At 36.2% G+C, this 18,464-nt stretch overlaps 1 protein-coding gene across 1 annotated transcript; it reads left to right on the top strand.

The window, feature by feature from the left end:
- Positions 1-991: 991 nt before the first annotated feature.
- Positions 992-8,964, top strand: LOC122318233 (WRKY transcription factor SUSIBA2-like). The gene is made up of 5 exons (XM_043135437.1): positions 992-1,480; positions 3,329-3,505; positions 6,724-7,595; positions 7,680-7,838; positions 8,034-8,964. The coding sequence occupies exons 1-5, from the start codon at positions 1,244-1,246 to the stop codon at positions 8,773-8,775; spliced, it is 2,187 nt and encodes a 728-aa protein (XP_042991371.1). The 5' UTR covers positions 992-1,243; the 3' UTR covers positions 8,776-8,964.
- Positions 8,965-18,464: the final 9,500 nt, after the last annotated feature.

Here is an 18,464-nt window from a genome sequence, read left to right as displayed (position 1 = left end):
CATGGGGTTTGAGGAGTATCATATTAAAGAAGAAATATCTACAAATGATGAACTCATAAAATTAAAGAAGATGACAAAAAAATATAAATAAATAGAAAAAAAGGAAGCAAAAGTGCCTCAAGAAATGTGCTTAAACTAAGACAAGAATTCTTCTCAACAAATTAGTCAAAAGAAGGATCCGAAGAAATCTTTGAGTGGCAGCCCACGTGGCATGCTTACCGCAAATAGTTTCTTATAGTTACGCTTAGAGCGAGATTTGTCACGTGTAATTGATTTTGGAGAAAGAAAGCTTGCCGTATGGCATTACCTCCGCATGCCGCAAATAAGTCAGATATAACTCTCGCCACCAAAATTTTCGGGGATGCACCTAATTTCTTTTATCGTCTTTAAAAAAATGTTGACATCATGAAAAAAATAAAAATAAAAATTATAAATTTATTCTTTTGATTTCTTTACGGAAAAGTTGTAAAATTCGAACTTAAGTGGAAATCTTTTAAAACCCAAGGATTCACTTAATAACATTGAACTAATTACGGGTTATTTAATGTCACATTAGAAAATCTGGTAAGAAAATGAGCAATGATACGTTGAAATAAACAGTAAATCTGTTCACAAAATTCGCAAAGAATGTACAATAGATATCACGAAAATATACTGCATATATTTGTTTCTTAGGGGCGAGCGTAACGAAACAATTATCTCGTTTGTTTTCATAAAATATTTTATTTTATTTTATTTTATTTTTAAAATTTTTTTAAAGTTACAGGCAAAATAAAATAATAATATAATTTTTTTAAATTTTAAAATAAAAACAATATTAAAAAATTATATAATAATAATATTTTATTTAATTTTTAACTTTTATTTTATTTTATTTATGTAAATTTTTATAACTCCGTAGAATTTCTTCGGAAAAAATAAAATATATAAAAATAAGAATATATATATTTTTAATATCGGATTCCAGAAGAAAAAAGTAGTATTTTGTGAGGTTTGCTCACAACATAAACTTGCACATGCAGAACATCACTCAACGTAAGTGCCTATGTCAGTACAGTTCAAACGATTACGAAACCGTTCTCTCTGACTCTCAATTCCATGGCATGCGAAACTGGACGCAAAGTCGTGATCCTTCTCATTAACGAGTCTCGGACTCTCAGTTGCATCCTCAGTTCTATAGGTGAAACCCAAACCCGATTGAACGCCGCGAAATTCAATAACCGATTCACCCGATCGCTCGGCTATGGAAGTCGAGGATGTCAAAGCCATAGCCGGGGGTTCTTCTTCTTTGGAATTGAACCCCAGTAAGAGCATTGCGGAGAGGCGGGCGGCCAAGTGCGGGTTCAATGCTCATTGTCTCAAAACGGCGCTGCTCCGAAACGCGAGCCCCTTGGCTTCTCCGGCGGCGAGGCTAACTATTCCCGCCGGGATTAGCCCCACCGCCTTGCTTGACTCCCCCATCATGCTACCAAACATCCGGGTTCTCTCTCTATTTTCCCTTATTTCTTTCTCTTTTGTTTATTCATTTGTTTTTGTTTTTTCCATTTTGTTGTAAAAATATTTTCTCTCTCTTAAAAAATCATTTCCCAATATATAGTGAGTCGTGACAATATATATATATATATATTTATAGAAACATGATATTCATGATCTCATTTTTCATCATTATCTCATAATTCATGATGTGATATTAAATAATAGGTTCATATAGTAAGTAGTGACAATATTTTTTTACAGAAAAATGTTATTTATCATTTCAATTCTTATTATCATCTTGTGATATTAGATGATTAAAAAATATTTATTATTATATTTTACCATTCTAGCAATTATACGTTAATTATTAATAATATTAGTCTAAAAAAACTTCCAGTACCAAAAAATCCTAAGCCAACATTACAAGTACATTATATTAAACTCAGCATGACTCTTTCCAAATCAAGTATATCTTCTATGAAAAACTTGTGAAGCTAAAATAATAAAAAAATATTATTAATTTAATAATATATTTTTTTTCTAAATTATTTTTACTGTTAGGTTTTTTTCTAAATTAAGAGCTAGAGGGAAATATTAATGTTCTACCATTAATTGGAAAAGAACACGTAACGTACACAAACTGCACAAAACATTCCATTGGAAAATAACACATAACGTACACAAGAAAAGAAAAGATTTTTTATTCCTCTTGATCATGCTATAGCAACTATCAAATTTGATCTAAAGAACTAATTTACTGTAGCAAAAAGTCATCTACTTTTGCATATGCATAATCCAATGCAGCATATTTTGAGAATCTATTAGCCAAACACCCATTTGATTTGCATTTGCATAATCCAATAAGAGTGCTCGAGGAACCATTTAAGTCATTTCAAAATTTTGACTAGAAAAGGTAAATGCGTTACAAAAAACCTTAATGCCACGAAGGCACGAGCAGTATGTCCGATTAGTTATAAAAGGGAAAAATGTACTTTTATCCAAATCATGTGATGAACTAGATTCGGTCTATTGTATGCCAAGTACAAAACATTGAAGGATGATGTCTGTGTAATCTTGGCAAAATTCAAGGGAGATTGAAGTATTATATCGTAGAAAGAAAAAACTGGAATTCTGGTTTCTCTTGTATGCGTCAGATGTACTAGGATTGCACCATTTTGTTTCTTTTTATTCATTCTATCATTTCTCAAAATGAAAGATGAGAAAAACACAAGAAAATGTGAAAGAACTCTGAAATCAGGTTACAAGTTTTGGTTTCTTTATTCATACAATTTATCATTGTTGGATGTCTGCAGATGGTGCCTCTTTATTTAAATATTTCTTAGTCCTAATTTTATAAACTGAAAATTCAGAGTTTCAATTTCTGCGTGAGTTATAATACTATTCCCTTGGTTTTGCTTTTGTGGACCTGTTGATCTTGGTATTTAAAAAATGTTGCTTGCATGAAATGTTGTGATACACTTGGTGGTGAAGATTTTATTTCATATTTAGTGGTCTCCCAGAGCCAATCCATATTTTATTAGTTTATTCCACGCCAAATAAGAGACCAATATTTTGCACTGCATTCATTGGCTTCTGATTATTGATCTAGAAGACACAAATGAATAAATAAAATTATGGAAACAGAAGCCAGATAAACACTGTGGGTACTTGTAGTTACAAATGCAGAAACTGCTTCACCCCCCCCCCCCCCCCTCCTCATCTCTTTCTCCCACCAAAAAAGAAAAAAATCATAATTTAACTGGTATTTAGATCAGTCAATTTGTTGCTTGGCATTCTAATGCCAGACACGTTCAAATTTTGTTTTTAATTTTTGAATGATTTATTCTTCTAGGCACCGCATTCCCCAACCACTGGAACTTTTCCATTGCCTCCTCTCAGCCATGAAAGTTTGATGCTGAGTTCGATGGCTGCTGAAGATGGGGATAGGGGCAGTGATGTTGGCTCCCTCAAATTTGTACCATATGAGAATCCTGATTCTTTTTCTGGCTTTTATGGATTTATAGATCAGGTAGATTATCTACTTTTGTTACTACTATATTTTTTCCGATGTCATAGATTATGTATTCATATGGTCAAAATATTAGACGTAAAATGATTGTATGTAATTTTGTATTGTATGCATAACTCTAATACTCCCTCCTACTCATAATGGGTGGCTTAATTTGCATTTTTCAATTATCCAATAATGTATTTCCACATCCAAAAGTCAGAACCTTTTTTTTTCTGCCAAGTACCTAGTCCTTAATGTCCACAATAAGTTACAATTTGGTCCCTAACTATTAGAAGTCTTAACAAAATCTCTTGGTTATTTAAATTTTCTAAATAAAGTCCCTCAATTATATGATTTATTGGAAGGAGAGAAATTTCTCAAATACAGTAATTGAACTGCCACTTGTAAGAGGCACATTTTCTTTTAATAGGATTTCTTGTGTTAGTCCACCATTATATTTTTCTCCTTCAACATCTAAAAATTCCCCTTTGTTAATCTAACAATGTGAATCCTATTAAAAACATGTGCCTCTCATATGCTCAGAGGACAAATGAAAATTTAATAAATTGGGTTTGATGAAGTTGGGATAAAATATTCGTTCTTAGCATAATAAAGTCCTTTAAACGTTATTAACACAAATTGATGACGTGTCATGTGAAAGCTTTCTGATAATTTTACAATTGGAAGTCTAGATATTCAATTAGTTCCTCTGTAAGTTTAAAATATGCAAATTCTATCTTACTAGGATCCAATACAATGTTATAAGAAGAATTTTGTGGAGCTTCAGTTGTCAGATCATCGCTAATTTGTGCCAGATCTTCTATTGCTGAAGGACGCCATTTACTGGTATTAATGAGGCTGGCAGGAAGGACGTAATTAGGATAATTTGAGTTATTCAGGGGCTTGATTGTGACATTTTAGATTTTAAGGACCAAAATCATAAATTAATAAATTTATGGCACCAAAGTAAGTGTTTACCTTAAGTTGGAATATTGATTATTGTACCTTTCTGCCATACCCTTAGCAATAAAACTTGATAATTTCTTCTAAGGGAAATTTTGAAAAGTTAATTTCTTTTCAAGATTTGAATGTTAAAAATTGATAGCTTTTCCTTGAAATTTTGGAACATCCTATTTTGGGTAGGAGGGTTTGAGGTAGTAGCTTTTACAATTGCAACATTGTGTGTTGACTCTATGAATACTCAATTGTATTTTAGGTTTGGTATACTATCCTAGGGCTACTTATATGTGAATATTTGTGTGAAGCACTAAAGAGTTACCAATATGGTACTCTCTAGCCTGAAAACATTCTTCTTTCTTCCCCCTTTCATCCTTCTTTTATTGGAAGTATCTTCCTCTATCTTCAAGTTATAAGTGATCTTCTGGAAACCAGCTTGGAGATAACCAGAGTTTAAGGCAATCCTACATCAGTTCGAGGTAACTAGCTTTATCTTATACTTCTCATGTCCCTCTAGATCAATAAGTCTTGTTTCTAGTAATCATTTTTGGCTCTAGTGGAAGTGGAAAAACCTGTACCGAGTGCCCATTTTTTAAGCAGAATTGGATAAAATGTGGAGAATGGGCGAGCTCTGATAATTGTGTTGATACAACTCTAGTGGGTAACAACTTAAGTACAGAGGCAGTGTACTAAAGAAGCCTCCATTCCCCTTAGATTGCACTTTTGTTTTATGATTTCATGAATGCATCTTCAATTACTTGCCATAGCATTTTGTAATTAGGCTCTTTTTATATACTCCCTTTGTACTCGGACTTTGCTTAATTACATGGATCAATAAAATCTTTTTACTTTAAATAAAAAATAAAAAATTACTTGCCATAGCATTGACTCTTATTCTGTTGGTAAAACTAGTCATAATATTTTCCAAAAACTTGTTCAATGCCCATGGAATTGATGCTTGACTGTTGTTTTAGACTATTATTCTGAGTTAGAAATCAATGAGGAATTATATTGATTGCTTATTGTGGGATGTTCAACATTTCTGGTTGATATGCTTGAACCTCTGGAATGACTAACCAACCTGGCTCCTGGGTTTCAAGACTGCACTTGAAGAGACCTGGCATGCATAACAGATATTGTTCTGCACAATAAAATTCCGTTAGAAAAAGAAAAGAAAAGAAAATTGTGGAGAGTTTTTTGGCAAACGTGTATGGTAATGTATTTCTGCAATGTTTTTATTATTATTTTTTTTAAATCTGATTGTTGAAAACTGTTTTTTGGTAATAGGAATTACAGATGAAGAGGGTATTACTTCTGCATCTGCAATATTTTCTGGTAAAGAATTGCAGATGTAGGAATATATATATATATATATATATATATATTTTGTTTTTTTGATAGTATGATGTAGGAATACTTGACATAGGCTCATGGTTCAAATTTGGCTGGGAAAGAATCAAATATGATGAGCTTAAGCTGCTGGTTATTTTATGGATTTGGGATTGCTAGCTTGTGACCATGTCTAGTTCTCCATTTTAAGAAAGGAAAATTAGTTTCATCAAATGGACAAGAAGAAAGATATCTTTTAGACCTGAGATCCGGGAGATCATCATAAGCGTCATTGCTAGGATTCTCTAGTATCCTGACTTGGCTCAGGGTTGGAAGGATTGATGCTTTTCAGCCGAGTGATCATAAGTATTGGGAAAGTTAAACTGATTCTGACTCCTTATCAGATGTTAACATGATAGATGAGAGAAAATGAAGTTATTTATTTCTTGTCTAGATTTGGACTTCCACCCAGTGGACTAGCTGTGTTTTAGTCATGCTTGAGGTTTGTATTCAAAGAGTGTGATAAAAAATGTAAACCTAAAAAATGATTACTAAATTATTCGAAGAAGTTTATTTTCCGTGTTATTAATTGTTCAATATTGATGGATAGCATGTTTTTGCCCATGCACTTTTTTTCTCTTTGGATTATAAGATAAGTAAATTTCTAATTCAAGCTTCTGTTTGCATGTCAGTTCTTAGTTTATAGGCACGTGCTATTCATGCACATCCTTACTTGAGTTTGTCTCTGTTATGGTCAATATTACTCAAGTTTTACTTGTAAAAAAAACTTTAAATTGGTCTTCCTGCCAGAAGATTCATTATAACACCTTTCTAGACACACTAGTCGTATGTATTTATTAAGTTTCTCGGTAACTAATATATTAATAAATGTCTTATATATGTGATATGTTTGGGCTAATTATGTTTCTATCCCTTGCAATCTTGCTTAGAATTCTGATGTTGACAATAAGGCACTTGAGTCAGTGCCAACACAAATGGATTTTGAATTCCCAGCAGAACTCCCAAAAGCAGATACCACAGACGACTGTGCAATGGGTTTATCCGCTGATGGGAAAGTGTTAAAAAGCATGGTTATGAATGCCGAATGCATTGACTTGTCAATTCATCACTCTGAAGTAGCCAGCGATCAAATGTCTCTTCCGAAAGAACCTATTCATGGAGAGGATGTTGGGACAAATCATCTTTTGGAAGGAGACTTGAAAGGGTCATATCCTTCTACAGGAGTGTTAAGGGCATCAGAAGATGGATACAATTGGAGAAAGTATGGGCAGAAACAGGTAAAAGGTAGTGAATATCCAAGAAGTTACTATAAATGCACACATTCAAATTGTCAGGTGAAAAAAAAGGTGGAACGATCCCATGATGGTCAAATAACAGAAATAGTCTATAAGGGTACTCATAATCATGCAAAACCTCAGCCTAACCGCCGAGCATCTGTCGGTTCCACATTTTCAATCGATGAAACATCAGAGATGGGTGAAGACAGTGGGACCTGTATCAAATCTGAAGGCGGATCAGTTTGGAGGAATATTCAGTTGGGTTCAAAGGATGTTAAATTTGGCTCTGATTGGAGGGCTAATGGGGTGGAAGGGACTTCCTCAGCATCTGTTTTATTGGAGTTTTCAGATCCATTATCAACTGCACAAGGGAAATCTGTAGGAGTACTTGAATCAGCTGAAACTCCAGAGCTTTCATCTAGACTTGCTAGTCATGATGACGATGATAATGAAGATGAGGCCACGCAGGGAAGCATTTCCCTTGAAGATGATGCCGATGTCGATGAGTCCGAGTCAAAAAGAATGTATTATACCATGCTTAATGGCTTCTATTAACGCCACCACAGCTGCAACACTAGTTCATAATGCACATTTATTTTTCATTACAGGAAGACAGAGAACTGCTTGATTGAAACAAATTTGGCATCCAGGGCTGTCCGTGAACCAAGAGTAGTTGTCCAAATAGAGAGTGAAGTAGACATACTTGATGATGGTTACCGCTGGCGAAAATATGGGCAAAAAGTTGTCAAAGGAAATCCAAACCCTAGGTACTATTGACACACACACACACACACTGAAATCCCGTCGAGTGATTAATAGTTTTATGGTGTTTTTTCAGGTTGCATATTTGTCATGCTTCCATTTTTTTGGTATAAAGCCTATTCTCCGTGTTGGCAAGATAGCTCGTTCTTACATTTAGTTTTCTTATATTCATTTGAATCTTTGTTGTCATATGCCTACAGGAGCTACTACAAATGCACAAGCGCCGGATGTTCTGTGCGGAAGCATGTGGAAAGGGCCTCTCACGACATTAAATGTGTAATCACAACATATGAGGGAAAACACAACCATGAAGTGCCTGTAGCCAGAAATGGTGGCCAAATAAACTCAGGCGGTGCTAATGCATATCCAGCAGCTACTCATGCTCAATCTACCCTTACACTTCCCAGAAACATGAATGTTTCAGAACGTGAAACACACGTAGAAGATCTTGCACCACATTTTCTTAGGAAACCTGAATTCGGTAATGACCAACCCAGACCGAGTTTCCTCGGAAACTTTAATAATGACATGAAATTTGGGGCTACCTCAATTTACCAAATGAAGTTTCCCTCCTTACAAAACACCATCACTTATGCCTCTCTTGGACTGAATTCTAACTGCACTTTTAACCTTCAATCCTATCCCTTTGTAGTCCCTGACTTCCCAATTTCGCTGCCATTGGAACTCCCCAATGCAGGGAATCTTACCCTAGCTGGTCTTGATTTTAATGTTGGAAAACCAGTTGGTCCAGTTCAGTCTTTCCGTTCAGGGCAGCAGCTGAAGGAAAATGATGCAAGGTTTCTCAGGCCAAAGCAGGAGCAAAATGATGATAACCTTTACGATGCCTGCCTTCCCACAGTTGATCATGGAAACGCGTCATCATCCTCCTCCTCATCATCGTCTTCAATTTATCACCGGGTCACTGGAAGTTTCACATCTTGAAAATTTTGGTTTGCTTCTGTACTGGTCGGCAACAGCTTGGAACTTTGCTTTTCTTTTTGTAGTGATTGAAGGTGACAATGCATCGCCTATTCATAAGTTATTTTTTCATAAACATCATTGAGGAAAAATGGTCAAACAAGTTGCTTACAATCTCTCTAACTAGTGCTTCATAGTTCTTCATTTGTCAATACGAACTTGTATAAACATTTTTAACAAAGTATAGACAATTATCCTAGTCTTTTCCCTTGGCGAGTTTCTTCTGATTGTCCGCTTGCCCGCAAGGGTGATCACCCCGGTCGAGAACCTCAAACCCAGGCTGGGTTTAGGCCCGGGTCCAAACCCAGGTTAGCCCGGGTTATGACCCCGGCTAATACCGAGGTGAAACCGAGATTTCTTTTTTTAAAATTTTATAAAAGCCTATATTTTGTTAAAGTTTTTACAAGAAAAAAAGTATGTTGAAAATGATATATTTTTTTTCTATATATAAAAGTCTATATTTTATTAAGAAAAGTTTCAGGAAGTCATGTTGAAAAGCATAATAATAAATTGAATATTTTTCATAACAATAAAAATATATCGAAATGGAAAACTAAGTTTTAGCAAAAATAACTAATTATCTTCCTAACTAAATGCATTTAAAATAAAAGGGAAAAAAATTCAATATTTATCATGTAAAATGCATTTGACACATAATGCAATCCACTACATATTACATTATTTGGTATTTATACTTTACATCACAAAATACAATATTACAATATATGAGTTACAAAATCAGTAGCATGATCATCCATAAATGATTTAATTTCGTACCAAATAGCAATATCAAGTGAGCAAAGAAGTCCAACCAAGTTTGAGCATTCTATAATTCTGCCTCATAGAGTGAAACGGGAAAGATAACAGGGTCAATACATTGCTTTAATCAAACTCTAATACGCAACAGCAAAGATGAACTAAGCTCACAACGCATGGTAGTGCTACCCTCCAACCGGGCTTGTTGGAAAATCTAAGAAAATCAAAGGCCATAGCATTAACAGTAAGGGGATGCCTATTTTATCATATTCTAAATCACATGCACGTATTATTCGACACATTTTAAGCCATTCAAAACGTAAATATTGAAAGAACATACGTAAGTGGCATTGAAACTAAAAGGACCATTAACCAAAACTACACATCGCATTGCTTTGAATCCTTATGCCTTTAGAAACCGTTAAAGTGTTACTACTCCCCTTCCAGACTCACTACTTCATATCATCTGTTACCACAGCTACTCACTGTCCAACCTCAATCAACCTTCTTCCTCTTCAAGACCTTACCCCCAAGCACCCGTGACAATCACTACCTCTTCAAAGTCTTGCCCATAAGTCACGTGTAACATATCACAAGACCGTGCCTATCAAATATGGATACAAAGATATTAACTTGTACAATAATTCCCGAGAATTATTTTCCATTTCAGCTCCAACCCATTAATTTGTACAATGATTCCCAATCTTTTTCATTCTTCTGTTGATGATTCTTTTTGCCTCAAGTTGAACACATCCCTCACTGTCAACTAGTGGAAGTGTAGGCAAAGGAGAAATCTTGTTCCCTATTTTTTTCTTCAAACATGATACATGAAAAACATGATGAATTTTTTATGAGGATGGCAAATGCAATTTGTAAGCAACTGTGCCAATCTTTTGAAGGACCTAGAAAGGACCATAATACCTTGGAGCAAGCTTCATATTATGTATCATGACAACTGATTTCGGTCTATAGGGCTATAACTTGAGAAAAACTCAATCCCCAACCTGAAAAAAATTCTCTTAGACCTCTTCCTATCTAAATAGATCTTCATTCTATCTTGAGCCTTCTTCAAATTCTCCTTTAAGAAGCACAAAATCTGCTCCCTATTCTTCAAGTGTTGATCCACAGTAGCATAGGCAGTAATGCCAGATATATAAGTTAATAATCTTGGTGGAGGCATGCCATACAAAGCATGAAAGGGTGAGAGACTAGTAGATAAATGCAAAATGGTGTTATAACACCACTCTACCATAGGCAACCAAGAAGACCAATTTTTAGGTTTCAAGCCACAGTAAGCTCTTAAGTAAGCCTCAACAGCTTTATTCATGGCCTCAGCTTGACCATCAGATTGAGGATGGTAAGCTGAGCTCATAGCCAAAGTAGTTCCCTACATCCTAAAAAGTTCTTTGCAAAATGAATTGGTAAACACCACATCTCAATCAGACACTATGGTCTTAGGCAAGCAATGAAGCTTGAACACTCTAGCAAAGAACACTTCTACCACTTTACTTGCTGTATAAGGATGAGCTAGTGGGAAAAAATGACCAAACTTGGTCAATGTATCAACCACAGTTAAGATAACTGACATAGCACTAGAGGAAGGCAATCCTTCAATCAAATCCATGACAATGTCAAGCGAAGGATTTTGAGGAATATGCAAGGGTTGAAGTAACCTTGTTGGGAGCACATTCTAACCTTTATTAACTTGGAAAATCTGGCATTCTTTTACTAACTTTTTAACATCTTTCCTCATACTAGGCCAATAAAAATCTAACTTCTCCTTCTACAAAGTCTCGTGATAACCAAGATGACCTGTCTCAAGACTATGATGAATAAGCTGCAATACTTTTCCCTGAAATGAAGAGCCAGGAACAATAACAAGTTTTCCTTTCTTGAGCAATAAACCTTGTTGTAAGGTAAATTATGTAGGAGCTCATACACCATGCTACAAAGCATCCACCATATCAGAAATTTTAGCATAAACTGTATAACTATTCCTCAATTTAGTTAACCAAATAGGAGTAGGAAATGAAATAAGGGCTAAAGTACCTGAGTCTTCCTCCATTTTCCTCGAAAGTGCATCAGTCACCTTGTTGTCTCTTCCCTTTTTATATTCTACTTCAAACTCATAATCCATGTGTTTTGAAATTCATTTTTGTTGAGCCTCAGTTGCTATCTTCTATTCAAGCAAATGTTTCAAAGCTTGGTTTTAATCTTAAAAGTTTGACCAAGCAAGTATGGCCTCCATTTCCCTACTGGACATACAAGTGCTAAAAATTCCTTCTCATATGTGGAAAGCAATAATGTCTTACCTTTGAGAGCCTTACTAAAGAAAGCTATATGCTAATTATCCTTCATCAACACAGCCCCTAACCCAACTCCTAATGCATTACACTCTATTGTGAATTCCTTGGTAAAATCTAGCAGCTTCAAAACAAGTGGATTAGACATAGCATTCTTCAACAATTTAAAGGCTTCTTCAGCTTCATTTGACCACAGAAAACAATTCTTCTTCAATAACACTATTAATGGAGCAGCTATCGACCCATAGTCCCTTATAAATTTTCTATAATAGCCAATAAGGCCTAAAAAACTACTCAATGCTTTCACTATTTTAGGGATGGGCCACTCAACCACAGTTAAGATTTTTGTTGGGTTTACTTTAACTCCTTCCCTAGAAATAATGTGGCTTAGTTAGTCAACTTCAACTACTGCAAACCTACATTTAGATCTCTTTGCAAATAAAATGTTTGCTGTAAAATAGATAGGACTGTTTCTACGTGCACCAAGTGCTAAGTTAAATCTTGGTTGTATATCAAGATATCATCAAAGAATACAAGGACAAACTTTCTAAGAAAATGTTTAAAAACATCATTCATTAAACCTTGAAATGTGGTAGGTGCATTGGTAACCCCAAAAGGCATTACCAAGAACTCATACTGGCCCTTATAAGTTCTAAATGCAGTCTTAGAAATGTCCTCATCCCTCACTCTTATTTGATGATAGCTTGACCTTAAATCAAGTTTAGAGAAATACCTTGCTCCATGCAACTCATCAAGGACCTCATCAATAACAGGAATAGGGAACTTATCTTTGATAGTTTCTTGATTGAAAGCCCTATAATCGATGCACATCCTCCAAGTTCCATCAACTTTTTTCACTAGGAGGACAGGTGAGGAGAATGGGTTTTGGTTGGGTCTGATCACTCCATTGCTCAATAAATCTTGCACAATCTTCTCAATATCTGTCTTTTAATAATGAGCATATCTGTATAGCCTCATAGAAACTAGAGTAGTGCCCTCCTTCAGCACAATTTGGTGATCACAAGCTCAAGTAGGAGGTAACCCAATTGGTTCCTCAAAAACAATTTTAAACTATTGTAAAACTTCCTCAATTTTAAGTAAAATCTCAACCTTATCTTACTTATCATGAATTGCTACCAATTGCAACAACCAGCCTTGCTGCCTAACAAGAGAAGACTTCAACATATTAACTATAGTTTCAACCTGCACTTTTTCAGACATTAGCCCTTGCAAAACTATCTTCTTACCACAAACTTCAAATTACATCAACATATTAGTAAAATCCCACTAAATAGGATCCAATGTTCTAAGCCATTGAACTCCTAATACAATGTCACAACCTCCCAGAGTTAACACATGAAAAGGAACCATAAATCTAGTCTCTTGCACACTTATTATCTCTTTACATCTTCCTTGACTGGTTATTTTAGTGCCACTTGCCACCTTCCCCTAAAGATTACCATCTTTTACGACCTTCAAGTTAGCAGCCTTCACTACTAATGGATCTAGGAAGTTGTGAGTGCTTCTTAAGTCCACAAGGATTTCACAAGAAAATGATTCAATCTTGCCCAACAACTTCATGGCATTACTATTGATGCAACTAGAAATGGCATGAATAGAAACCTCAAGTTCCCCAGATTCTTTCTTCAACAATTCCTTCAATTCAAGCAACAGTTATGCCTCAAGTTCCTCCACACTACCAACTGCCTCTTGATCCTCACTAGTTTCCTCATGTAGAAAATACACTTTAGGGTTCTTGCACACATGACGGAATTCCACTTCTCATCACAGTGAAAACACAATCTCTTTTTCTTTTTTCATCCATATGCATAGAGTTAACCTTCTTCAAAGGAAACAAACTCTTTTGGCTTTTATTAGCTAAATCAACATGCCCCAAATTATCAACGGTCACTTATCAGCATAACGGCCACTTTGCCTCCAAGATTTCCTCAAAGAAAATACATACTCCTCTTGCAACTTTGCTAAGCCAAAAACAGCCCCAAGATTTAGTGGATTAAATATTTTTATAGGGATTCTGATCTCATATTTCAATCCACTAATAAAGCAACTCATCTTATGCCTCTCAGATAAACCCTTTAGCCTATTAGACAAGGCCTCAAATTGTGATGTACACAAACTAACAAAAGTAGTTTGTTTCAACCTAGTTAAAGCTTCCATTGAGTCATCAAATGCAGATGGCCCAAATCTTCCTTGTAAAACCACCACTAAAGACTCCCATGAATTGAATTGTCCAGAATCTTATGTCACTCCTTCCATATGGTGCGCAACCACCATCAATTTTTTATGAAAGGGTATTTGAAAATATTGAAAGTACTGGTTGGCCTTAAAGATCCAATCAACATGATCATTATCACTAAAATGTGGTAAATCCAGTCTAAAACTTCTCTGAAAAATAGCCCTCTCTTCATGAATTCTAGACTCACCAGACACCTCTCTTTCTCTATGAGAATTGACATTTACAGATTCAAGCAAGGATCTCAACATAATCAAAACTTGGTCTAACCTTTCTGTTATCCCAACAATTGCTTGCTGATGATGCTACAACTGCTTCTGGACTAATTCTTGGTGCCTTGAGACCCTTCTTGTTGACCTGTCAATGCTTGACGCGTACCTTTTGCCATCAAACTCTCTATTGCAAGGATTGACTATTACTGATATCGCTTGTAACTTTCTTGATAACAAGAACCCCTGAAACACAAGAAACCCAAGAACACAGGATTCCAAGAACCCAAGAATAGATGAAAGAATGCCCAGAACACAATATAAGATGAATGAATGCAAGAACATGCATGTATGATCAAATGCAAGATTCCATTAACTAACCTTGACAGAGAATTTTGGAGGAGTTCTCAACCTCCCTAAATAGAGAACTTTCAAGGAGTTCTCAACCTCCAACACTCGAGCTTCTGAATGATCAAAGTTCGTATTACAAGAAATGGCTTATGCTTTTATACTTGCAAAACCACGAAGGACTCAAACACAACAACCAAAACTCGCCGCTTAACTAAAGACTTAAATGCAAGAAATGAAACTCAAAACGAACTCCATATCACCTACAATTCACTTAGACGACTTGCAACACTCTTTTTAAAACTAAAAACGCATCGTTTCATTAAAAGGACCATTAACCAAAACTACACGTCATATTGATTCGAATCCTTATGCCTTCAGAAACTATTAAAGTTGTCACTCCCCTTCCAGACTCACTACTTCATAGCATTTGTTTCCCATAGCTACTCACCATCCAACCCCAATCAACCTTCTTCCTCTTCAAGACCTTGCCCCCATGCACTCGTGACACTTTTGCAGCTTTACCAGTGCTTACACCAAGATTTGCAGCCAAAGATTGGATTATAAGTCCAAAGATCAAACCAATGAGTACAACCCACAGAGCATAGAGGCATTGATCAAAATTGGACCTCCCATTAAGCCCAAAAAAAAAAAAACGTAAAAAAGACTATCAAAATCCAAAACTTATAGGTGAAAAACTTAGGTTAAGTTCTCGAAAAAGTGCAAAAATTAATGTTGCTTCAAAATAATTAAGAATGGGAAAACCTGAATGAACTCCGTAATTTTGCAATGAATATGAAAAAATTTTGGTTTTGAAACTTGAGAAGCAAAATCCCTAATTTTGAAACTAAGCAATCAAGATGGATAAAAAGATAGAACTCACACAAATATCCTATACAAATGAAATCCTTAATTTGGCCATGAAGACAACCATGATAAGATGCTTGGAAGGGATTTAGTCCCCTCTCCTTTCGAGGGCCAGCTGGACCATATTGTGGGCTTAAGCCTAAGCCTAGCTCAATAAGCCCTGGATTGAGAACTTGGCCTATTGAGGTAATATGGTGATAATCACCAGAGAATCTGTGACACTATGAATCGGTAATAAGGAATATTATAGGTGAATATAGGGAAATGGATGTGTTGCCTCACTTCGAGGGTAGGCTCCTCTAGAAGAATTTAGTGAGAGAGAGAGAGAGAGAGAGAGAGAGAGAGAGAGAGAGAGAGAGAGAGAGAGAGAGAGAAGAAGAAGAAGAAGAAGAAGAAGAAGAAGAAGAAGAAGAAGAAGAAGAAGAGCAAATAAAAAGAGAAACTATGAATAGTATAAATCTGACATAACACACTTGCACTAGTGATAAGTGAAATAGGTGCTGACAAAATGAAAAACCCCAAAACAACCTGATGGTTACTTAAACTAAATGAAAGACAAGACCATAGATTGGCTTTCAGGCCCACAGAACTAACCCATAAACAAGACTCTAAACCTTAACTAGTAGAATAACAACTCAAGCAAGCCTTGGATTACATCAAGGCGCAAGGCCCACATGGCCAAATTACCCTAATTGACTTCAGAATTTAGACTTCACTTCTCCCCTAACTCTTTCAGTACTTAGACTTTATCTTCCTTTGTAGATCTCTTTATCTCTGGATCAATGTGTGACACAACCACCCCCTTCAGAGTACCTTGCCCACAAGGTGCAGGAATGAGAGTTTGAGAGCATCATATGGTTCTCACATTGCATCATCCTTAGACATCCCTTACCATTGAACTAAGATCTCTATTTGAGGAAGCTTTTATACTTTTTGAATCCTATGATGCAACACTTTCTCGAACTCAGGTTTGAGTAATCCACCAAAACCCACTAGAGGGATGGTTGGGAGGGCACGAGTTTTCTTCCAAGCTTCTTGTTGAATTGAGAGACGTGAAAAATAGGGTGGATGGCAGCGATATCCAGCAGCTAGAGCTTGTAAGCCACCTCTACAACTTGGTGGGTCACCTGAAAAGGTTCGTAGAACCACGGTCCTCGCTTAAGGCTGTAGAGGTGAGCCACAATTGACTGTCGATACGGCTAAAGACGTAGGTACACCCATTCCCCAACTTGAAAAATCCACTCTTTCTGTTTCAAATCTACATATTTTTTTCATACGATCTTGTGATCTCATTAAATTATGCATCAATAATTGCAACATCTAATATCTAGCTCTTAGGTTTTCCTCCATAGCTTCAGTCTAGTCCAATGGTATGGTTCAACATTCTAGGTGGGGAATAGCCATAAAAAGTTCCAAATGGGGTCACACGGATTGAGGAATGTTGACATGTATTGTACCAATACTCTGATAGGGGAACCCAGTGAGCCCAATCCTTTAGACGATCTCCAGCAAAACACTTAGGTAATTCTCCAATGTTTTATTTTACTGCCTCTGATTGCCCATCCACCTGGGGAAGATAGGCAATACTAAAGGCTAGCTCGACCCTCTGAATCTTAAATAATTCTAGCAAAAAAAGGTTGGTGAATGTGTCGTCCCTATTGAAAACTATTGACTGGGGCATTCCATGCAATTTCAGGATGTGTCAAGTGAACAACTAGGCAACTATTTTTGCAGTGAAGGAATGGGCTAGGGCGGTAAAATGTGCATACTTTGTGAACCTGTCCACTACACACACACAATTCAACCCCTGGGATGAGGGTAAACCTCTAGAAAATCCATGGTAATTTGTGACCATGGTTGTGAGGGAGTGGGTAATGAGTGGGTAGCAGTTGTTGCAAGCCATTAGGTTTGGATTGGTCTGCTTTTACACTCTGGCAAGTGTCGCAATTTCTAATCATCTATTTAACATCTACCTATATACCCTGCCGGTGGAAATCGCTCTTGACTCTATGCATGGTTTTCTCATAACCTCAGTGGCCCCCAATAGGACTAGTGTGCAGTAGATGTAGGAGCTTTTGTCTAAATGTTTGATCTTCAGTAATCACTAATCTTTGTTTATAGAATTATAGCCCTTTCCTCACTGCATAGGTGGATGGTAAATCTCCCTTTTGGATTCTTGTATTAATTTTGCATCTCCACTATATCCTTGCTTGATCTCCTCCAACCAATCTAGAGTTGGTAAGGAAATAGCAGTTATAATAACTTCTTCCTAAGTAGGCACGCCTTCTAACGGCTTGGATAGTGCATCAGTCACTGTATTCTCATTCCCCTTTCTATATTCTACTAATAAATCGTAACCCATCAATTTAGACACCCAATTCTGCTGCATAGGGGTGCTTACCTTCTTTTTTAGCAGATATTTAAGACCTTGGTGATCAATACCACAAATGGTTGCCCCAATAAGTATAGTCTCCACTTTTACATTTCCATCACCAAGGCATGTAGGTCCTTTTTATAAATTGATATAGCCAACACCCTTCCCTTCAAGGCCTTACTGTAGAATGCTATTGGTTTATATAAATATATATATATATATATCCTAAGAACAACCTGATAGCACTTCCCGAGGCATCACATTCCATCAGAAGGGTAGACAAAAATCTGGGAGGATTAACATTGAGGGCTAAGTCACTATTTTCTTAGGGTTTGGAATGCCTCTTTAGCTTCCTTATTCCACTCAAATTGATCCCTTTTTAGCAATTGGGTAAGGGGGGCTGCAAGATTTCCATCTATAATAGCTTGTGAGCCTAGAGAACCCTTCTTAGAGACTTCAGTGAGGTAGGAACTTGACAATCATTAATTGCCTTCAGCTTGTTTGGGTCAGCTTTAACCCCCTTAGCCAAAATCACATGCCCC

Source organism: Carya illinoinensis, chromosome 8, assembly GCF_018687715.1.
Source record: "Carya illinoinensis cultivar Pawnee chromosome 8, C.illinoinensisPawnee_v1, whole genome shotgun sequence".
NCBI classification, from domain to species: domain Eukaryota; kingdom Viridiplantae; phylum Streptophyta; class Magnoliopsida; order Fagales; family Juglandaceae; genus Carya; species Carya illinoinensis.
The sequence above is the reverse complement of the archived record's forward strand: the minus strand, read 5'-3'. Positions and strand labels throughout refer to the sequence as shown.

Bases quoted from the DNA above. Each gene is read 5' to 3' on its own strand.
- LOC122318233 (XM_043135437.1), top strand. From the start codon at position 1,244: ATGGAAGTCGAGGATGTCAAAGCCATAGCCGGGGGTTCTTCTTCTTTG. The intron at 3,506-6,723 runs GTAGATTATCTA...AATCTTGCTTAG, and splicing joins TTTATGGATTTATAGATCAG to AATTCTGATGTTGACAATAA. The intron at 7,839-8,033 runs GTACTATTGACA...ATATGCCTACAG, and splicing joins AAAGGAAATCCAAACCCTAG to GAGCTACTACAAATGCACAA.